Source organism: Eptesicus fuscus, chromosome 17 (assembly GCF_027574615.1).
Source record: "Eptesicus fuscus isolate TK198812 chromosome 17, DD_ASM_mEF_20220401, whole genome shotgun sequence".
Lineage (NCBI taxonomy): Eukaryota > Metazoa > Chordata > Mammalia > Chiroptera > Vespertilionidae > Eptesicus > Eptesicus fuscus.
The window spans coordinates 52170328-52193948 of NC_072489.1; the positions used below are offsets into that span (position 1 = coordinate 52170328).

The 23621-nt window shown below is 38.8% G+C and overlaps 1 protein-coding gene across 1 annotated transcript; it reads left to right on the forward strand.

Annotated features, from left to right (window-relative positions):
- Nucleotides 1-1305: 1305 nt before the first annotated feature.
- TDRD1 (tudor domain containing 1) lies at nucleotides 1306-23387 on the forward strand. The gene is made up of 17 exons (XM_008144331.3): nucleotides 1306-1404; nucleotides 2732-2818; nucleotides 4605-4772; nucleotides 4895-5002; nucleotides 5869-6039; nucleotides 8377-8619; nucleotides 9210-9347; nucleotides 11775-11885; nucleotides 12665-12835; nucleotides 15229-15504; nucleotides 16211-16330; nucleotides 18125-18241; nucleotides 19449-19616; nucleotides 20435-20662; nucleotides 21656-21702; nucleotides 21782-21874; nucleotides 23362-23387. The coding sequence occupies exons 1-16, from the start codon at nucleotides 1317-1319 to the stop codon at nucleotides 21872-21874; spliced, it is 2334 nt and encodes a 777-aa protein (XP_008142553.2). The 5' UTR covers nucleotides 1306-1316; the 3' UTR covers nucleotides 23362-23387.
- Nucleotides 23388-23621: the final 234 nt, after the last annotated feature.

The following is a 23621-nucleotide window of genomic DNA, read 5'->3' on the forward strand; positions in this document are numbered from 1 at the left end:
GGATGTCCAACCGCCCATTTAGGCCTGATCCCACCAGGGGGTCCCTCAAGGAGTCCCAGATTGGAGAGTGTGAAGGCTGGGCTGAGGGACACCCCACCACCCTGTGCACGAATTTCATGCACCGGGCCTCTAGTTTATATATATAAAAGGCTGATATGCAAAGTGTCCCCTCTGGAGTTCGACTGGGAGACCAGGAGTTCGATTGCTTGCTATAACATGCACTGACCACCAGGGGACAGTGCGGAACTAAGGAAGGTCCCGCCTGGCAGCTGGCAGCCTGGGAAGGAAGGCCCCAGCTGGCAGCCGGAAGGCCCTGATCGGCCCTGATTGCTGGCCGGCCTAGGGACCCTACCTGTGCACGAATTCCATGCACCGGGCCTCTAGTATATGTATATAGGAATAGCCCATGGACACAGACAATAGTATGGGGAAGATCTGGGTGGGACCTGGGTGGAGGAGGGGGAAAGGAGGGGGAAAAATGGAGGACTTCTGTAATACTGTCAACAATACATTAAAAAAAAAATCATGAAATGCTTTTTTGAAGTAGAGTACCATTTTATTTCATTTTAGACCTGGAATAGAGTAATAATACGAGACGTTGATATGCTACAGAAGAAGGCACAAGTCTTATATATTGATTATGGAAATGAAGAAATAATTCCAGTAAACAGAATTCAGCAACTAAACAGAAACATTGACTTGTTTCCTCCTTGTGTGAGTCTCTTTTGCTTTCTAAATTCCTAATAGTGGCCCAAAGGAGCTGTTTTTAATGTTTTGATAGACACACTATTTGCTTGTTCTGTTCTGCCGTGAGTACCTGCTGGCACATCTTTTTCTACCCAGGTAAACATTCATTGGTTTTCTTGGCTAAGTACTATCTTGGGTGAAAAACTGTTAGCATTTTTAAGCATTTCTTATCAATCTGCTCTTTAAAAATAATCATTTTTATATTTATTACACTATTTGAAAGTGACTTGAATTGATATGTAACTGAGGGATAATTATCTTTTCCTCAACTTCTCAAGCTTCAAGTCCCAAAAGTTAAAGCACTGTGAATAGGGTACTCAGAGAAAAATAATTACACATAAAATTGTTTATATGGTTAGTACTCAAAGATTTTTGAAAAATTTTATGCATGAAAGCACATCTTTTTAAACCTTCACATAATTAACTAGAGAAAGTCATTTTCAAATACTGATTTTTTTTTTAGTAACTTGCACAAAATCTTTCAGGCCATAAAGTGCTTTGTGGCTGATGTTATCCCAGCAGAGGGGAATTGGAGCAATGATTGTATCAAAACTATTAAATCACTGTTAATGGAGCAGTTCTGCTCTGTAAAGATTATCAACATCTTGGAAGAGGAAGTGGTTACCTTTGCTGTGGATGTTATGCTACTAAGTTCAGGTAAGACCCGAATCTTTCTTTGTAAATGAGGTGTTTAATACGTTGTTTAGTCTCCACCTAATACTCAGAGAAGAAAGAAACACGAAGTGAGGCCAAGTACGCTCTGCTCTGGGGGCATTCAGACTGTGAGTGAAGACGTGGCCTTGGCCCTGCTCTTGCAGTTGGCTGTGTGTCAGAGACATGGCACGAATCCGTAGAACTGAGTGGATTAAAGGCTAAAGGTAGACGGTCTGGGGGTGACGATATTGTCCTTTCAATATAGCCATGATAATACCTACTTCTGAGTTCTCCTTTATTGAGAAATTCAGAAATTTCTCTTACGAATGCATTCATTTTTATCATTGTTGCTTTTTCTTTGAACAACCTCCACAAAACTGTATTTTGTTAGTATTGAGACTGTAAGTACATACTGCTCAGGTTGTAGAAATGAAAAAATCACTTTGGAATCCTGTTCTTTTTTTAAAAATATATTTTATTTATTTTTTACAGAGAGGAAGGGAGAAAAATAGAGAGCTAGAAACATCGATCAGCTGCCTCCTGCACACCCCCCATGGGGATGTGCCTGCAACCAAGGCACATGCCCGCAACCAAGGCACATGCCCCCGACAACCAAGGCACATGCCCCCAACCGGAATCGAACCTGGGACCCTTCAGTCCGCAGGCCGATACTCTATCCACTGAGCCAAACCGGTTTTGGCGGAATCCTGTTCTTTTATGAACAGGCTTTCTATCTGTTTGAAAAGTGACTTCCTGCACTGTGCTTACAATTGCCTCTCAGTTTCCACGGTGTTACGCCTCTACTTATAGAGGCTCAGCATCCGTTGGTAACTTGGTAGAAAATGCAGTTAATCCTGTTGTGAAATTAACTATAAAATCTATGTTTTGTTTCATTGGTATGTATGTTTCATATTATGATTTCAGATTTTGGATATTATTTCAGAGAACTTGAAGTGCTGGCTAAGCCTTGTTTCAGTCATACTTTGTGTCTGAGAAGAAGTCTTGTGTCTTGAATTCATTTTCCCCCATAAAAAGTGGTCTTTCTAAGCATGCCAGTAAGGTGGTACTACAATGTTAATCAGAATTTTGAAGTGAAATTTTCATTAAATTTTCTGTCAAGTGATGAATGGAATTTTGCCTCAATTTTTAAAGCTGAGCATTACTAAAACATACTTTGCACAAAGGAACTGAACTAGTAAGGAATTTGCCAATGTGTATTAATAGCTATAATCTCTAAATCATGTAATTGTGACTCATTTGTTTTCTATTTATGCTTTGCCTTAATATTTAGTATATAGCTCACTGTAGATCTGTTTTCTTAATCACTTAGGAAAACTCTTAGACGATGTGCTTGTAGAAATGGGATATGGCTTGTTACCTAAGGGACAAAATTTTAAGAAGCAAAGTGCGGTTCAAAGTGAGTATACACATTAATAGTGAACAGTATAGTGACTTCTACTAAACATAAAAGCACAAATGTCACAGTGTCAGGTTCATGGAAATGCTAGCCCTTCTATAAACTTTATACATGAAAGATGATAGTTTTTATTTAGTGATACATTATTTCTCATCTCAGTGTCCCCTGCCTAGTTTTCTTCCCTGTCTTTCAGATTAATCCTTGACATGATAATTATCAGAGATTACAAAGTACTAAATATCATAACACTTTGGGTTGAGGTATTTTAGCTAACATTTCCTTAGTTCAGTTTGCTTTTCTTCCTTATTTGGGTATTCCAGCAATAATAAACAGTGCTAAAACATTCTGTTCTAGTAGGATGGTGTTTCTCTTTACATTTTTACTTTTTGTTTACGTGTGTGTAGTTTTCATGTAGTCTACAAGAAGTTTTGCTATGCGCATTTTATTTTCTCATTGCCTAGTCTTATGTATTTCTTGTATTGTGCTTTTTACTGTACTTTTTCTTTACCAGTTCAGCCATGTACCACATAACAACAGGGCTATGTTCTGAGAAATGTGTCATTAGGTGATTTGGTCATTGTGCAAACATCATGCAGTATACTTACACAAGCCTAGGTGGTGTAGCCTGCTGCTGTAATAACATGTGCTCTAATGCAACTCAATAGTTTGTTTCCAGTAGCAGCACCATAAACTCATGAGTAATGCATTACGCTAGGTTACAACATAGCTAGGTGATAGGAATTTTTCAACTTCCTATTGTAATCTTACGTCGGGACCTCTGTTATATATGCGGTCTGTAGTTGACTGAAGTGTCGGTAAGAAGTATATGACCGTACTGTAGATGAAGACACACTTCCTGTCTCTGCTCATTCATCTAGAGGCGATCTCCAGATTAATGGTGCCATGATTAGATGCATCTTGTCACATAAACAAATTTAACTCATCCTTAAGTCGACCTTCTCCTTCACCTCCCATCTTTTGCTCTGATTGGTTGCCGAGTCTTTATTGATTCTTCTTCCTAAGTGTTCTTTGTATGTTTTTTTTCTTCCTTTTTCTATTACCACTTTTTTTTTAGTTTAGGAATTCTTAACATTCAAGATGATTTCAAAAACTTTTTAATTTTATCTTTTTGTTTCTGGTCTGTATTCTTACACTACTGCCTGTATGATATCCCTAAAACACAAATCTTGGTGTGATAACTCTGCCGAAAAGCTTTCAGTATTTCTTTGCCATCTAGAGGAGAAAAACCAAACACTTCCTGGTCTAATAGTAGTCATGGTTGAAACCAGAAGGGTTGGTGGTGTCTTAGGGATAGTGTGGAGTGAGGAAAAATAGGGAAGGGCCTACAACATAAGTGAGCAGCTATGCTGGGACGGTGGGAAGAGCATGGGAAAATGTTGCCAGAGCAGCAGGGGGATAACGGTTTCTAGGAGGCAGTTATCAGTCATAGCAGATGCTGCAGAGGTGTCAGGTGGAAGGACCAGGGACCCTTGGAGCAATGTCAGCTTTACTCTGGCACTGTGGAGGTGTGCAGAAGAGACACAGGAGATTACACAACAGTGCGAATGTGGAAGTGCAGGTTGCAGAGGGAGCACCTGGGAGAGGCACCTGGTCCAGACTTGGCAGGAAATTATCGGGCTGCTGGGGGGTTGGGGGTACTTTGAGGGGTGGGTCTGTGAACAGCATGTATTAAGGTCTAGAGGTATGGAAAGCATGATTGGGCCTGAAAAACTGAAAATTTTGATTAGTGAAACCAGAAAGACTTACTTTTCTGTTTTCTGATCAGGTGAGCCTGAAGATGTTGGGAAAATGACAGCTGAAAACAAAATTGTTGTAGACAGAAGAGACTTAATCCCAAAAGTGTTAACTTTGAATGTAGGTGATGAGTTCTGTGGTGTGGTTTCCCACATTCAGACTCCAGAAGACTTTTTTTGTCAAAAACTACAAAGTGGACGTAAGTCACCTTTCTCAATCTGGCTCTCAAGATAACATACATCAAAAGATTCAGCAGGCAAAAAATGAAGATAATGTGTAGAGTTGTATTTCTTTTGCTTAAGATGTGATTTATATTTACAGATAAGCTCGCTGAACTGCAGGCATCCCTTAATGAGTACTGTGGTCAAGTGTCTCCACGCTCAGATTTTTATCCAACCATTGGTGACATCTGCTGTGCTCAGTTCTCGGGTAAGGAAAGAGAGTGTTGTTGAATTTTTTACTTATAGTTAAGTAAATGCAGGTGAGATAGAATCTTCAGTTTGCACTGGATGGCTCTCTTTGAAATTTGAGTATTAAAGTACACCAAATATGTCCAGTTAAACTAAATCAAAGTGCGTAAAGGAAGAGGGCCGGGAATGTGGGAGTGGGGTGGGTAAAGGAGGTTTTGATTGTTTTATCAGCTCTGCAGTTTTGGGAGACTGGTGCAGATCGTTCTGTTTACATCAGAATGCCAATGTGGAACCTCCCAGGGTCATGAATTCTCCAGTTTTCTTTGGAAAAGCAAGAGGGCCTGGGAGTGCAGAGCTATAGCACAGCCTCTCTAGCTACACAGGTCTGGTCTTTGATAAGTGCATCTCATTATTCTTGGGTGAAGGGAGAGCCAGTGACCTCACAGAGCAGGAGGTCCAAGTAGGCCTCCAGGAAAATGATTGCTCGGTTGGTGGAGTCGGGTTGACTCATACTGCCAGGTATTCTAAAATTAGCCCTGCTTGATGCCTTAGCCAATGGCCCATGTATTGGTCAAGACCTTGTGGATCCACATGACCAACATGTTCTTTGTCCTAATGAGCTAACTGTCTGCTGGGGAGACAAGGCATGGAAGGACATAAGTCATGACAGCAAACTGCATGAGTAGTCTAGTAAGGTAAGGAAAAAGGTGATATTGAGGAGTCGAAGGCTTCTGTTAAGCAAAGATAGCAATATTGAATAAGCATTCATTGTTCAATAAAGTTTGATGTTAAAATTTACAAATGACAGTTTATAAATTTGGGAGGAAAAGTTTTTCTTTACGTCTACGTTGGAAAATCACTTGAGACTGAGTCTCCTTTTTGCAGAGGATGATCAGTGGTACCGTGCCTCCGTCTTGGCTTACGCCTCTGAAGACTCTGTGCTGGTCGGATATGTAGATTACGGAAACTTTGAAATCCTGAGTTTGAAAAGACTGTGCCCCATAACTCTGAAGTTGTTGGAATTGCCAATGCAAGCAATAAAGTGTGTGCTGGCAGGTATGAAATTTTTATGTTCCCCATATTTTTAAAGATTGAAATTTCAAGTAGGAGTATTAGAATTGATAAGATAAAGGAACTACTTTATTTTACTACTGATAAGATAAAGGAACATGTTTAGACTTAACTTAGTGGGAAAATAATCCTTAATAGAACACTTAGAAACACTATCTGTAATAAAACAAAACTTAATGTACCTGTGGTTATGAAATTGAGTGTTCTTTGCTATTTATGGAGCCTGCATTATTAATATCATAGAAGTGTATTAACTACATGAAGTAGGGAGAAACCCACTTGTAAAAGCAATAAGAACATTACAGGTATGTGCTTAGAAATTGCTATATATGTAATCTGTCCCAGAGGGCTTCTTTTCATGTCAACAATTGGCTTTTACACCTTCATGTGTATGTACCCTAATTTAACTAGTAATCCATTATAAGAATGCTACTTAACTATATTTTACAACCTGTCCGAGATCATTTACTTAAGATGGGTTGCAAGGTGTAGGTATATTGCTAACAGGTCCTTAGGAGGTGTTGGTGGGTATGCTTCTTTTCCTGTTTGTGGTGGTTCTCCAGAAGGCGTTAAACTAGTGTACCCATCTGTCTGATATGCAGAGGTAGTCAGTGCCTTCATATATGGGTGCACCAAATAGCTATTTCTGTGTTAGTTCATCATGGCCAATTTTGGTGAGCTAAATTCATTACCAGTGAGGCTATTTTTTTGTATGTTACATGGCTCTTATATTTTATTAGAGGCCCGGTGCACAAATTTGTGCACAGGTGGGGTCCCTTGGGGTGGCCTGCGGGGATTAGGCCCAAACCAGCAGTCCAACACTGCCTGGTGCTCCTGCTCATCCCAGCCCCGTTGTGCCCAGTCAGTCCCCATTGGGAGAGGCTTGTGCTGCCGCAGCGATGCTCGCCAGCCGTGAGCCCTGTGTCTGGCTCCTGTCCCAAGGGGGGTCCAGGTGGGGGTCTGGGACAAGATTGGCCCTCCGAGCAGCTGGTGGGATGCCCTTGCTGGCCCGGGATCCGGATCCGTCCCGCTGACATTTGCGCTGGTTGTCAGGAGCCACCTGGTGGCCGCTTTTATATAGTTTCTTCCTTGCTGAGCATCTAGGGAGGGGAAGTGGCTGCAGTGCCCGAGGCCAACTTCCAGGACACCGGTGGTGGCACTGTCAGGAACGTGCTGGCAGCACAGGTCCATTGGTGCCTGGCCTGTTCCCTGGAGATTGGACCTGCAGGACTACTGAGGGAGGGAGTGGCTGACACCTGGCTGGTGGGCCACCGGGACCTGACAGTGAGCTGTGGGAGCGCACTGACCACCAGGAGTCAGCTCCTGCATTGAGCATCTGCCCCCTGGTGGTCAGTGCATGTCATAGCAACCGGTTGACTGGTCATTCGGTTGCTTAGGCTTTTATATATATAAATGAACTTAGCATTATCTTGGGGTTGCCACAAATGCTTCATATCATGTAAGGGACCAGTGTTTCTTCCTGGATTGCTTATACTTTTGTTTATGATTTCATAGCAACCTTATCAAGACATAATTTACATATACCACAAAATCCACTGTCTTAGGTATACAACTCAGTGATTTTTAGTAAATTTATCAAGTTGTATAATTGTCACTGTAACCCTGCTTCAAAACATTTCCATCACCCAAATAAGATCTCTTGTGCCTGTTTACAGATAGTCCTCGGGTTACGTCAGACTAGACATACGTCGTTTCGTGGTTATGTCGCCATCTCCCATTTATTTATTAAAAAAAAAAAAAGTTCTGTCATTTCGACATATGTACATATGTGCTTTATGTTTTTTATTATTTATTTACCACAAGTAAAGGTCAGGAATTGTTATCTTCCTTTTAAATTTTTTTACTGTTTCACTTCATTACTGCTGTGTATGTGCTCCATGTGAGTGACGTAGGTGCTTATGTGGGTGGATTCCGACTTACGGCGAAAATCGCGTTACGTGGTGCCGTAGGAACGGATCTCTGATGTAACCCGAGGACCTACTGTATAGTTAATCCTTGCTCCCCAGGCAACCAGGAATCTGCTTTCTGTCTTTACAGATTTGCTTTTCTGGACATTTCATATCAGTGGAATTATGTGGGGTTTTTTTTTTACATAGAACTGTAGAAGGTTTTTACAGGCTTTTTCTTTGTAATTTTGCCTTCGTTTTCATGTTTAGAGAATCTTTCTGCTTAGATGGAACTTTTTGGTTCCAGTGTTTGTCACCGATTACTTAAGTTTACCTTTGTGGAAATTTGAAGCTGAATTTCTAAGTGCTTGCTGTAAGAAATATTTTAACATCCTTTAAAAAAATTCTTTGTTAGGGGTAAAGCCATCATTAGGAATTTGGACTCCAGAAGCTATATGTCTAATGAAAAAAACTGTACAGAACACAATGATCACGGTGAAAGTGGTGGACAAGTTGGAGAACAGTTCCGTGGTGGAGCTTATAGATAAATCCATGACACCTCCTATCAGTGTTACTGAAGTTCTCACAGATGCAGGCTTTACTGTCCGGGAAAAGGGGATAGTGAAAGAGAAGCTCAGTGACATGAAAGAAGCCAGTGGTAAGTAAAATGTCAATCAGACAATGTTCAGGCTGGAGTTCAGAAGGTTTTGTGAATATGTAGGTTTTCATATGTTCAAAAAGAATTATGTTACCCGGCTGGTGTGGATCAGTGGTAGAGCGTGTAACCATGAACTAAGACGTCACCAGTTTGATTCCTGGTCAGGGCACATACCTGGGTTGTAGGCTCGATCCCCAGTAGGGGTTGTGCAGGGAGGCAGCCAATTGTTGTTTCTCATCGATGTTTCTATCTCTCTATCCCTCTTCCTTTCTCTCTAAAATCAATACAGTAAAATACTAAAGAATTATGTTGAGTACTTGTTGTCTTTTTAAATCAAGCATTGGTTTAAATACATGTAAGAGTTGTTTGGGAACTGAATATTTGTTGAAAGTTTTATGAGTCACTGGCCACTGAAGGTCAGTCAGAAATGTGAATGAATTTGAAATGTGAAATGTACTGAGGGTAGTAATGGTTGATTGTAATACTCAACTTTCCTATGAATTCACTAAGAGAATCATTGAAAATTCAGTTCTTCCAAAGTAGATTTCTCAGACCATTTGGTTTTACAAAATGTTCATTTATTTTCACAGCTCCCTTGGGTGTAGAAGCAAAACTAAATCCATTGGCATGGACATGGGTTGCCCTTACTGTTGACCAAACAGTAGATGTTGTGGTCTGTTTGATACATAGTCCTGGAGAATTTTATTGTCACATGCTTAAAGAGGATGGTAAGTTGACTCATATTTTTTCACAGATACATTGGTGTAGATAATAACTCAAGATGAGTTTACTGAGTGATAAAAATACTCTTTCCAAGAAGGGCCAAGTGGGCATTTGTACCTCCAAGAAAGATGTGGTTAAACTTAGTTGTTGCCTTTTTTTTTCCAGTTTAAGCCCTTGTTTCTATTTCCAACATCTCTCCTTATATTTAAACCAGTTTAGATTTCACAAAATGTCTCCTAGATTCAGTTTTGAAATTTAAATTTAATTGTTGGTTTCATTGAAAAACAATATATATATATATAAGTGCACAAATAAGAGTGTGACATAAATTACCCCAAAGTCAAAACACTTGTATAACCAACATCTAGGCCAAGTAATAAAGTATTGCCAGTGACCCAGAAGTTTCCTTCATGTCTTCCTATCACTATCCCTTCTCTCTTTCAACAGCAAATACTAGCCTGCCTTCTACTAGCATAGGTTGGTTTTTTTCTGGCTTTGAACTTCATATAAATGGAACAATACAATATGCACTCTTTAGTGCTGGTTTTCTTTACATTGTTTTTTAAAGCTGGCCATCATTTTTACATGTAACTGTGGCTTGTTGTTTTGTTGCTGCATAGTGTTCTGCTGTATGAATATACTGCAGTTTATTATTTCTACTGTTGGATGTTGGGCTGTTTCTAGTTTTGAGCTATAAATAATGTTGATATGAATATTCTCAAATTTAGTGCACATGTGCATGTGTTTCCATTGGTTATATTCCTAGGAATGAACTTACTAGCTACACTGAGTGGCCAGATTATTATGATCTCTAAACGCATAATAATCTGGCCACTCAGTGTATATCCTATATAATAAAAGGCTAATATGCAAATTGTCCTCTCGACCAGGAGTTCAATCAACAGGCAGGCTGGCCAGCCGCCCATGTCCCTACCCCTGGCCAGGCTGGCCGGACCCCACCCATGCACGAATTCATGCACCGGGCCTCTAACATATATATATATATGTGTACACACACACACACACACACACACACACACACACACTGAGTGGCCAGATTATTATGCGTTCAGAGATCATAATAATCTAGCCACTCAGTGTATATCTTAAAGCAGCAGTCGCCAACCTTTCGGACCTCACGGACCACCAGTGGTCCATGGACCACCGGTTGGTGACGCTGTCTTAAAGGGTATGTATATTTTCAGCTTGGGTCAATGAAGGCTGAAAGTGAACATGACAGTTGTCAATTTAAGTGTTCTAGCTCAGCAGTTGCCAAAAGTTACAAGAGTATTTAGCGGAGCCCTGGCCAGGTAGCTCAGTTGGTTAGAGCATTGAACCAATGAATGCATAAATAAGTGGAACAACAAAATCAGTGTTTTTCTCTCTCCCTCCCTCTCTCCCTTTCTCTCTCTAAAATCATTTTTTTAAAATATCTAGTGGAAAGTAAGTTTTCTGTTTCCTCTTCTGAATTTTTTGTTGTTGTTAATCCGGGCCCGAGGATATTTTTCCATTGATTTTTAGGGAGAGTGGAGAGAGAAGGAAAGACTGAGAGAAACATCGATGTGAGAGAAGCACACCTACCTATTGGTTGCCTCCTGCACGAGCTCCTGGGCCAGGAGGTGCCTGCCTTTGACCGGAATCAAACCCGGGACCCTTTGGTCCGGAGGCCGACACCCTGTCTACTGAGCCAAACTGGCTAGGGCTCAATTTTCTAAATACCTTTTCAGAAGTACATACTCTATACATTTGCTTATATAAGTGTACATATTTCTTTTATGTAGGCATAAATGATAAAGTACTGTCTGTATATTATTTTTGCAGTTTGCTTTCTTCTCTCATTCTATCTTGGATATCAGTTCACATAGTGTTTTCTCTCTTCTTTTTCTAATACACTTTCTATTGTGGAACAATTGAGATTTACAGAAAAGCTGCAAAGATGGTACAGAGAGTTCCCGAGCACCCCTCGCTGAGCTTCCTTTGTAGTGAACATCTTGCTGCTGTATACTGATGACAATGCCCTAGTCTTGTCACTGTGTTCAGTGAATCATTGGCGTAGGGTTTACTGGGAAGATTAACTAAATAATGACTTAAAATTTGCCCAGTTTTTATTTATTTATTTTTAAATATATATATATATATATATATATATATATATATATATATATACACATAATATATATATATATATATTTATTGATTTCAGAGAGGAAGAGAGAGGGAGAGAGAGATAGAAACATCAATGATGAGAGAGAATCATTGATAGGCAAATTTGCCCAGTTTTTAATGAAAAGGGAAAAGCATTTGGTGTACTTAATAGTTGTTTGGGGATATACCTGAGATTGTATGATTTAAACATTTTTTAGCTTTAAAGAAAAATCTATATTCTGCATTTTAAAAAAGTATTAAATGCTGCATGTGTATTATATTTTCAGCTTTAAAGAAACTCAATGATTTGAACAAATCACTAGCAGAACTTTGCCAGCAGAAGTTGTCTAATGACTTTAAGGCAGAAATAGGGCAACCTTGTTGTGCTTTTTTTTCAGGTAAGTTGCAGTTGGTGCAATCTTGACTTTACCAGAACCTTTTGTTTCTTGACATTCAATCCCTTTTTTTTTAATTTAAATTTTTATTGAATGTATTGGGGTGACATTGCTTAATAAAACTATATGGGTTTCATCAACCCTTATTTTTAATGTCTATTTTCTTTCTGATGTTTAAGCAAATATTTTTCACACTTGACATTAAGTGAATGCTTAAGATGTTTTTTCTTCTCTCTTTGATCAGGAACTTCCAAATGATAGTTTCATACTTAAACTTGGTTAAATGCTTTTCTTTCCAAAATTTCTGATAATACTAAAATAAATTAGATAATTGAAAACCTGTCCACTGTAGATTTATTGTTTTTTCTGGTCACCCTGTGCTTATTTATTTTGAAGATAAATTTAATGAGATGTCTTAATTTCATTGCAAGACTTTTTCTATTTACTTTTTATATTGCTTTACCAATAACAATTAAAATAATCTGTCAGTAGTAGTGAGAGTATTTTAAGTCTTCCAGATTGACAGACATGCTTACATTTACCTTTACATTCTGATAATTTAAGGATAGGTGATGAATGAAATCTTTATATCAGATGGAAAAGTGTGGTGCTGTAAAAATTTTGGAGGTATTCTAAAAATTGATTTTGGGTATTCTTGTAGAGATTTGTGAATGAAAGCTAAAGGCATCATCTGTGGAAGAGAGCAGGTTTATTAGCTGCTAGACAAATGATGTCTTTTTCAAGATACAACTTCCATGTTATAAACTTTGTGTTAAACCTAGGTGATGGCCGTTGGTATCGTGCTTTAGTCAAGGAAATTGTACCAAATGGAAACATTAAAGTACATTTTGTGGATTATGGAAACATTGAAGAAGTTACTGCAGATGAACTCCAAATGATCCCCTCTGAATTTTTAACGCTTCCATTTCAAGGGATACAGTGTTGGTTAGTAGGTATGATGTAGAATAAGAAATTTACTGTCTCCTAATACTTAGAGTGCATAAACATCTAAGTATTAATATCTATAATTTTAATATTTTGTGTAAGTTAGAAGATCTTTATAATATAAAATTTCAAAATGTATTTTTAAAGATACTGGCCAGACTGCCTATCGATGTCAGAGTAGGGAAGCAGCTGCTTTTCTGTACTGTGATGGGTGGGAAAATGGATAGCTTCTCATGAACGTATTTTAATTCTTGCTTCCAATAATTTATCCCAAAGAACTAATCCTGGAATTTTACAAAGTTCACCTACAAGGAAACCCATTCTACTGCTGTTAATAAAAGCAAATCAACCTAAATAATAAGAGAAGATGGGTTAAATGATGCTCCATACAATGGGTAATGGTAGTGTCTGGTTCATGGGGTTGTTGTGAGGATTAAATGAATGTTCAGAACAGGGTCTCGCACTCAGAAGGTCCTATTTTACTGTTTGTTATTACATAGTCATTAAAAGGAGGTTAAATGTGTGTCATTGATATAAGAATTGTTCATGATTTAAGTGAAGAAAGCAGTTATAAGGAGATGCAGCATAGCATTGTAACTAGGAGGACTCTGGGACCAGCTCTACTCCCTCCCAGTCATGAGACCTCAACCAAACTGTTTAAACTCTGTGCTCTCATTTCCTCCCCTGCACAGAAACAGTACCTTCCTCAAAGAGATTCTATATAATAAAGAGCTAATATGCAAATGGTCCTCCTGCCCTCGAGCTGGGGCTGGGGGACCTGAGGCTGCACCCCTCCCCCAGTCTTAGCAGGGCTTGACTGGGTACCTGAGGCTGCACCCCCAGCCCGGCACCGGGCCTGGGGACCTGAGGCTGTGCCTTCCCCTCACACCCCTTGCGGGGCTTGATGGGGGTGGGGCCAGCCGGGTCTGGGTCTCGTGCGATTTTGAGGCACGGGTGGGTGGGGCCTTGACCCTGGGTCCCGCGGTGTGCCCCAGACTCACAGGAGGGAGATTTTCATATACATTTTACTAATTTTCTCTCACCTCTGACACTTCTATTATAGAGAAAGGGCAAATAGCAATATTAAAATATTTATTCTAGTTAATTATCTTTTAATGTGCATGGATTTCATGCACCAGGCCACTAGTAAAAGTATAAAAAGCACTTTACAGTGCCTGGGCACTGTTATACCCATAGTAGTTATTATTGTTATAAATATTTATTTAAAAATAAATATGAGTATATATGTTCATGTGTGTATTTCCCTTAAAACTGTGGAAGGTTGGATACCAAAATGCTAACAGTGGTCTGTCTGGAAGCATAGATGCTTTTCATTTGTTCTTTTGCTTACCTGTTTTCTTTCTACTTATTCTACACTAAGTATGTTTCAGGTTATTATTTTTAATTACCACATTTTATGTTAGTGTTTCTTAATATGTGGCCCCTGAACCAGATGCAGCAACATGAGAACTTAAAAATGCAGATTCTCATTCCCCACTCAAGACCTGCAACTAAATTGGAAACTCTTGGGTGGGGTCCCTAAATCTGTCTTAACAAGCCCTCTAGGTTATCCAGATGCACATGGAAGTTTGAGAGTCACTGTTAAAAATAGGGTATAAGCCAAAATTAGCTAAGAAAAAGAATTTTTTGCTAAGTAGTTTAAAATGACATTTTGAAATTACTGGAAAACTGTTCACAAAGGTGAATTATGTGGTTGACATATTTTTTTTAACAGTATAATTGGTCACTCATCATTGTTTGTAACAGAACATAAAAATGGCTTCTAAAAGAAATAATAGCCCTAGCTGGTTTGGCTCAGTGGATAGAGCGTCGGCCTGAGGACTGAAGGGTCCCAGGTTCAATTCTGGTCAAGGGCATATGCCTGGGTTGTGGGCTTGATCCCCAGTGTGGGGTGTGCCAGAGGCAGCCGATCAATGATTCTCTCTCATCATGGATGTTTCTAGCTCTCTTTCCCTCTTCCTTCCTCTCTGAAATCAATAAAAAAAATTTTTTAAAAAGTTAATAAATAATAATTCTATTTTTGCCTATTGGGAAATGCCAGGTAAAGACACATTAGTAGGAAAGTAAGGAAAGATCCTGAGCGGTAAATTTGCAAATGCATTATTGGTAAGTCAGACATACAGGGTGTGTAGGGTGTGTAGATACAGAATTGAGTATTGGAAAAAGATATTCAACATTGCTGACCTGAAGCAAAAATACAGCATGGCATATACTAGTAAGCCTAACCAATGGACAAAGACACCAGGGCTGTGAGGGCATGAGTGGGGGCTGAGGGAGCAATGGGGGATAAGGACACATATGTAATACCTTAATCAATAAAGAAAAAAATACAGCGTGGGCACAGAATTCTTTTTAATGCTGTTGTGTATGTATTTGCCAGATATACAGCCTAGAAACAAACACTGGACTAAGGAAGCCATAGCAAAATTTCAGATGTGCGTTGCAGGGATAAAACTACAAGCCCGAGTGGTTGAAATCTCTGAAAATGGAGTGGGACTTGAGCTCACCGATCTCTCCACTTGTTATCCCAGAATAATTAGTGATATTCTCATTGAGGAACATCTGGTTGTAAAAGCCAGTTCACCACAAAAAGACTGTGCAACAAACAGACCTGTCAATAAACATGATCTTCAGATTGAAACCCCAGGGCATCAAGGTAACATTTTTAAGCCATTTATTTGTTATTTAAATTTGTGTTATCCTTTGTTTTCATAGGCTATGAAAATTTTTCTATTCTGAAGGATACAATTTTCCTGTAGAAATATGCTTTGTGGAGATAGATTAATATAGATTTATAATAGGCTATCTATAATAATAAAATAATAATATGCTAATAATAATATGCTAATCCTTCTGGACCAAGCCGGGGCTGCAAGGGAAGCTGTGCAGGCAGCCAGGGAAAGGAAGGCCTACTCTGATGAATTTCATGCATCGGGCCTCTAGTTGAAGTTATTTTAATATTAATTTATTGAAACATGATCGTTTTATTCAGCAAACACTGTATTCATTTTTAATGTAGTTACTTATTAGGTAAACTTGCATCATACAGTTGTGTATCCCTTAATGTTTGAAGACATTTTAAGAATGATACTAAATATACTACAGAAGTGGAAATATATTACAGAAACAAAATACTATAGGAGTGCAGTGGTTCAAGGGTTCTCATTACAGATTGGATTTTTTATTTTTTTTTGTAACACCCACAAAATCCCTCAAATTGAATAGATTGTTTTGTGAAAATACAGTTATTTATTTTGGGAATTTGAGAATGTTGATGAAAAAAACTGAGTGAATAAAGACATTACTGGGAAAGAATACTGAATTGGACCTGTTTCATGGAGACTTGTTTGGTATGTTTTCAGCTGTCTCTTTAGCTCAGCAGTGGAGGACAATAGAATTGCCAGTTGATAAAACTGTACAAGCCAGCATATTAGAAATCATAAACCCAAACCTATTTTATGCTCTGCCAAATGACATGCCAGGTAAGAAATTAAAATTTGAGACCCATTTATGCTAACCTTTTTAACTGTAACATGAAAGTGCTTATCTGAACTCATTAGGAAATGGGGAGAAGGAGGAGGGTAACGATTTTGTCTCACTCAAGGTTTTAAGGAAGAATTGATCTTATTAGCACTTCATGCAGATTTACGAATAAAAACACAAGTGTGAACATAAATAGAATGCCCTGCAGTCAGCACCTGTTCAACCTAGGCTTGATAATCTACAGTTTTTTTATAACGAAACAATGTCTTGATTACTGTATAACTTCTTGTTTAAATGCATTGTGTTTACCAAGTTAATGTTCAACAGCCATCTAAGAGAATTTTTTTTACTCCTCACCCGAGGATATTTTTTCCATTGATTGTTTTAGAGTGGAAGAGAGGGAGAGGTGAGGAGGTGGGGCTGGAGGGGAGGGGGGGAAGAGAGAGAGAGAGAGAGAGAGAGAGAGAGAGAGAGAGAGAGAGAGAGAGAGAGAGGAAGCTAGAGAGAGAGAGAGGAAGGAAGAGAGAGAAACAGAAACATGGATATGAGAGAGACAATCGATTGGTTGCCTCCTGCTTGTGTCCCAACTGGGGCCCAGGATTAAACCTGCAACCCAGGTAATCAAACCCGTGACCCTTTGGTCAGTAGGCTGACATTCTAACCAATGAACCACACCTGCCAGGGCCATTTAAGAATTTGAAACAAAATGTTTTTATATTCAAAGAGTACTTTGTATTCTGTCTGTAATCATAGTGTTACTATATCTTTAGAAACTTAGAGAGCGGTTTAAACTGGACCTAATTGTGAAGAAGAGTAGCGTATAAGTATTTTTAATTTTCCTTTTTTGTTTCATGGAAGTTTACAATTAAGGCTTCTTATCAGAGTTGTTTGATGTATCCTTGTAGTGTAGAAGGTGAGTTAGTGCAAGTTGGGTGGTGGCTATTCAAAATAGTTTGCAGGTATTTAAAGGCTGAAGAAAATAAACCTTTGTTTCAAATTGTCAGACCTAGAATTGTGATACCAATAACTACTTAAATTTATCTCTAATATTACAAATAATTATCTTTAATCTGTAGAGTAGAAAGCAAGGGTTTAAGATTATTCAATCCTGATAACATATATTAGTAGTATGACAAATTGGAAGTATTTCTTTTATTAACTGGAGGCATACCTCAGAGATAATGCAGTTCAACTCCAGACCACTGCAATAAAGCGAATAGAGCCCTAAAGCAAGTCGCACTAATTTTGCTTCCCAATGCACCTAAAAATATTGTTTATACTATACTGTAGTCTATTAAGTATTCAATAGCTTTATTTCTAAAAAGATAATGTATAGATCTTAATTGAAAAATACTTTATTGCTAAAAAAAATGCTGTCATCTGAGCCTTTAACAAGTTGTAAGCTTTTTGCTGGTGGAGGGTCTTACCTTCAGTTTGTAAGAAACACAATATCTGAAGCACTATAGAACCAGGTATGCCTGTATAACACACTCACTGCATAGCACACCAAACAATTGTAAAAACACAGCTGAATAGTTTTTCATAAGTGTGAACACCCTAGTATAGCAACCCCAAGCAAGACATTAGTCTCCACAGGCTTCCTTCTTGCCCGCTCCCAGTATTGCATCCCTTCGGCACAAGAAGACCAATAGGGTTTTATTTATTTTTAAAAAATAAGTGTATATTTTAATACACACAGAGGGGTTTTTTGTGATTAGATTTAACATTGTTTTGCATACTATAATAATAGTATTGAAAATTTTTTCACAAAATATTTTTTTAATGTATTTTAGAAGATCAGGAAAAACTGTACATATTGACAACTGAATTGTTAGTATATTGCAATGCTCAGACGAGGCGATCATCCTATAGACCAAGAGCTGGAGATGCGTGCTGCGCCCAATACACAAGTAAGATTCTTCTAGAGACAGTACTTTTCTGTTCTCTTTCACATGAGATGATATGGATCTTGTTATTTAAGATGCACATTCAATTTGGTTTGATAGAGAAATTAAAGAAAAGGTCATGGGTTCAATTCAAATATTGGGGTTGTTCAGCTTTTCTGTTCCATAACCACAGTTATACTTAGGCAAGGGTGTATCTGTCAGTACTTCTAGATAACCAGCTCTAGATAATAATACTCTGTATGGTGGATCAGTAGGTGTCTATCAGTTAAACAGTACATTAGACATGTATTGTATATCAGAAAAGTTAAAACAGGGAATCATTTGGGGGTCTGGAATAGATTAATTCAATTTACATTATTTCTAATGGGGGAAAAATGATTTGGTTTTCCAACAAATAGCTTCTCGAATAGCCTTCTGGAATGAATTAGGTTTGAGAAACTGTAAGTGATAATTTTTGGTTAGGTTAAGTATTCTTTTTTGTTTTTTAAATATATTTTATTGATTTTTTTTACAGAGAGGAAAGGAGAGGGATAGAGTGAGAAACATTGATCAGCTGCCTCCTGCACACCCCCTAATGGGGATGTGCCCGCAACCAAGGTACATGCCCTTGACCAGAATCGAACCTGGAACCCTTGAGTCCGCAGGCTGACGCTCTATCCACTGAGCCAAACCAGTTAGGGCTAGGTTAAGTATTCTTTATTACTCTAGTAGTGTTGTATAAACACTATTCATGACTAGCCATGTGGTGTACTCTAATCAGATTTCTATTTTGTAGTGTTGTTTGTTGTTACTAGTGTTCTGTATATTTTCACTAATTACCTCCAGTTCTCTGCATTAGTGTAAATTCAGTGAACACTTAATGTACTTTTATCAACTTTTATTGTATTCGAGGCGTCTTTAACCTTCTGAACTACTCCTTTCTAGACGGCTTTCCCTCCAGACCTGAGCCATCATCCTGGAATTTTCCCTTCACCATCATGCTGGGAGTTGTTTCAACACCACCCACCTTGGTTTCTTGGACTTCTCCCCCACCCCACCTTGTTGGCTAGATCTCCCCCTCGGTCATCGGGATCCCTTGTTTTTGGAATCTCTTACTTTTGATTTACTCTAATATTTGGGTATATTCCATCCTCCAGAAGCTGATAAAAGGTACATGTAAGATGAATTTTTGGTTATCTCTCATGTTTGAAAAATTCCATTATGTTTTCAGGTGATGATCTCTGGTACCGCGCTATTGTTCTGGGGGCGTCAGAGGCCGAGGTAAAAGTGATCTATGCGGACTATGGAAACGTGGAAACTCTGCCTCTTTGCAGAGTGCTGCCAATCTCTGCCAGCCACCTGGAACTTCCTTTCCAAATTATTAAATGTTCGTTCGAAGGTAGACAAGTCTCTTTCCAATTTGGGTGTCTCTGGGTTGTTGCTTTTTCCTATTAGTTCTATAGCTCTACTAGTAAGTCTGAATCAAATGGGTATTTCAAGTAACTGCCAAGATTTCTAAATATCAAGCAGAGTTTACAAAGAAATCTATCTTTTATTTTTTCTTTCATTCTCACAAAAACTATATTGAGTTGGTCCATCTTTGTTTTACAGATGGCTTCATAGTGTCCAGGTTCAGAGGTGGTTTTGCTCCAGGTTGCAAAACTAGGAAGTCGCAGGGCCAGGATGATTGGGGGTCGCCTGACCGCTCTTGTCGAAGGTCTTCCTGTTGTGTCACCGCTCTGTCTTTAGAGACATTCAGATGACACTACCCATAGTATTATCTGCATATTTTCAGCTCTTCTCTTGGACTTCGTATAAAGTGTGCTGAAGTGTTACAGTAGATTTTTACTTCCGATTTCTTTACCTGGAGGTCCCCACAGATAAGAACACACTGATTGCCTCAGAGTCTACTTTGGTTTTGACTCAGAGAGTTGGGAAACTATTCCTGTTTTCTTCTCCCACAATATATATATCCTCAGAGGCAACCATTTGCCGGTTTGGGCCCTCCAGACCTAGATTACTGCTTGACACAACAGGGATCAATGAGTACTTAAGTTTTATTTTTTTAATGCAGCAAATAGCAGTAGTACATCAAAGCATACATAAACCTAGCTAAAAATCAGTGAGCCTTTTTCTTATTATCCTTAGATAATTTATCTAAATACTACCTTTTTAAAGGGACTTGAAGATTAACTCCAATATGTAATTTTTTCCCAGGACTAATGGAATTGAATGGAAGCTGTTCTCAACTAGTAATAGAGCTACTAAAAAACTTCATGTTGAATCAGAATGTAATGCTGTCTGTCAAAGGAATCACTAAGAATGTTCATACCGTGTCGGTTGAGAAAAGCTCTGAGAACGGTGCTGTCAGTCTAACTGATAAGCTGGTGATGTATGGTCTGGCAAGAAACATCACATCTAAACAGCAAAATGCTCTAAATAAAGGTATTTTTTCCAAGTGTAATAACAAATGTAAGTGTAATTAAGAATTGCTGTCAATTTAGTTGAACTCATCTTTCCGTACTCCCCGTGGCCACATTCCCCTCCTCCTCTGTGAGCCTAGTGGTAGGGCTCCAGGTCGTGACGCCACCTCGAGGACCCCCCTGGATGGAAGCAGACCGCCCAGTCCAGACTGTCCTTAGATCAGGCTCAGCAGCATGGAATTGATGCCAAGAACGTTAGAAATGTCAAAACAATGCAAAACAATGTTTAATCACAGAAAAACAACAACAACAACAAAAACACACCCCTCTGTGTGTATTAAGATATATATTTATTTTTAAAAAATAAATAAAACCCTATTGGTCATCTTGTGCCTAAGGGCTGCAATACTGGGAGGGGGCATTCAAAGTTACTTCCAGTTTATTTTTGATCCTTGTGAAAGTGAAAAACACCCACGTTTTTTAGATTGGATCTTATGATATTTCATAAGATGATGATTTGGCAGGCCTGCCCTCAGCCAAAAAGAGATATCCCATATATGAGAGGCAGAAGACCTAAAACCTTGGAGACGTGGGCATTAATTTGGTAAAGTCCCTGGACACAATTGAGATAGCGTGGAAGCCCAAACAAAAAATTTATTGATCAGCCCTAGCCAGTTTGGCTCAGTGGATAGAGCATAGACCTGCGGACTGAAGGGTCCCAGGTTTGATTCTGACCAAGGGCGCATGCCCGGGTTTCGGGCTCGATCCCCAGTCAGGGGCATGCGGGAGACAGCCGATCAATGATTCTCTCTCATCATTGATGTTTCTCTCTCTACCTCTTCCTTCCTCTCTGAAATCAATAAAGAAATATTTTTTTTAAAAGTTAATTGATCAAGTCTTCTGTGGTTGGAACCCATGGCTGGGGAGGGGCAGATCTGCATATGTTCAGACTTGAGGATTTTTGTTATTTATATTGCATGTATGTGACCTAATGACTTTCTGCATTTGCTTTTAGAAAAGATGAACAGGATGAATTGCTGCTGCTCAGAATTACAGAAACAAGTGGGTAAAGTTTTCTTTAAGTGAAATTACCCTTTTAACATTTTGAGAAATTAAACGCTACTGTTTTTTTCACCCATAGGTTGAAAAACATGAACAGATTCTTCTCTTCCTCTTAAACAATCCAACCAATCAAAATAAATTTATTGAAATGAAAAAGTTGTTAAGAAGTTAAGTAAGTAAAATTTGCTGTTTTTGCCACCTCTGTAACCAGCAGTCGGACACCTGCAGTCCTGTTCTCAGGGCAGAGCTGCTGGAGTGAAAGCTCTCTGCGAGGCTGTACTTTATTTTGTGAGCTAATGATCCGAGGCCTGGTTGTAATGTTTTGGCTGTTTTCCTAAGTTTTATTGGGTAATCTTCCTTTGACACTGCCAGTGGAACTGAGCCCCAGGGGTATGTGTTCAGGTTGCAGCAAACTTTCCTACTGTTGTTTGATTTTTGGGAGTGCTCATGTTGATATGTGGAGGGACTTGTAATAATTGCTGTGATGTAAAGCATAGCCCGAAATGCTTTGTTTCTAGATGTGAGATAAGCTCTCACTTGTGTGCATTGCTATAACAGTGTTTAGCCTTTTTTTTTTTTTAAGTTTTTACTGATTTTTAGAGATAGAAAAAGGGAGAGGGATAGAGAGATGCAAACATTGATGAGAGAGAAATATCATTGATCTGCTGCCTCCTGTACATTCCCCACAGGGGATTGAGCCCTCACCCAGGCATATGTTTTGACCAGGAATCAAACCGGTGACTTCTTGGTTCCTAGGTCGATGCTCAACCACTGAGCTACACCGGCCGGGATGTTTAGCACTTTTTGTGAGGAGGTCCCAAGGGTTCAAGAATGGAAAATGGGCTGCACTGATGGTATATTGCATTTCAAAACAAAACATACTCTTTTCTTTTGGCTGTGGCGATTCTAGTGGTTAAAAGACAAAATTGGTGAGTTTTAAACGATAGTTCCCCTGCTGTTATCCCCTGTTACTATCTGGGATCCTTTGTTCTAAAATAGTCCTCAGAAATTATTTGTGATCAGTAAACAGCCAGTTGGAAGTTGTCCTTATCACTTAATTCAAAGAGATATAATTCCAGCCAAAAGCAAAGGATCTTTGAGTATTTTAATGTGTGCACTCTTGTTGGGTGAAGTGTAGTTTATATGAGACCTTTTGCAAACAGCTTGGTCTTTGTGGGTCTCTGTGGGGGTGACAGTCCTCAAGTAGGTAACTGCTGGGCTCAAACGTTCTGCATACTGTTGTTTTGTTTCTGTTTCTAAGAAAGTATAGCCAAGTTCTAGGGTAAATGTCATTAGTGCAAGATCAACAGTTTTGATTCTCATGATTTATTTCCTTTACAAGTTTTGGTTTGTTTTTAACAAATGCTGACTTACAATTGCAATGACAACTTTCAGTGCTTTTTCATGTATTGAGTTGTAATACTGACTGGTTTTTTTTTTGGTTGGGTTTAAAATCATTAATGATACTTTTAATTTCATAGATTAAGGGACGTGCAAAGACATGAACGTCTGGAATTTAGTGCTAGTGCCAGTCAAGTTGATGAACGTGCATGCTCTGTTACTTTTCACTTGTGTAATAGGCTTTTTTCTAAAGATTGCGGAGAGTGCTTACACACACAACTTCAGATGAAACCTGTATTTTCTGTTGTTTCTGAATAGGTTGAAGACATCACTTTAAGAAAAACCCACTTGATTTAAAGCACAGTAGTTGAATTGACTTTTCTTCTACTGTGGGAATAAATACACATTCTATCTACATTTGAATACACTGTAATACCATATATTTGGGCGGTGCTTTATTTAAAAGGGACTTTTACATCTAATCCCATAGTTCATCTTCACAGCACCCTTGAAAAGAAAGTATGACCCCATTTTATAGGTGAGGAGGCTGAGGCTCAGAGAGATTAAATGGTTGCCCA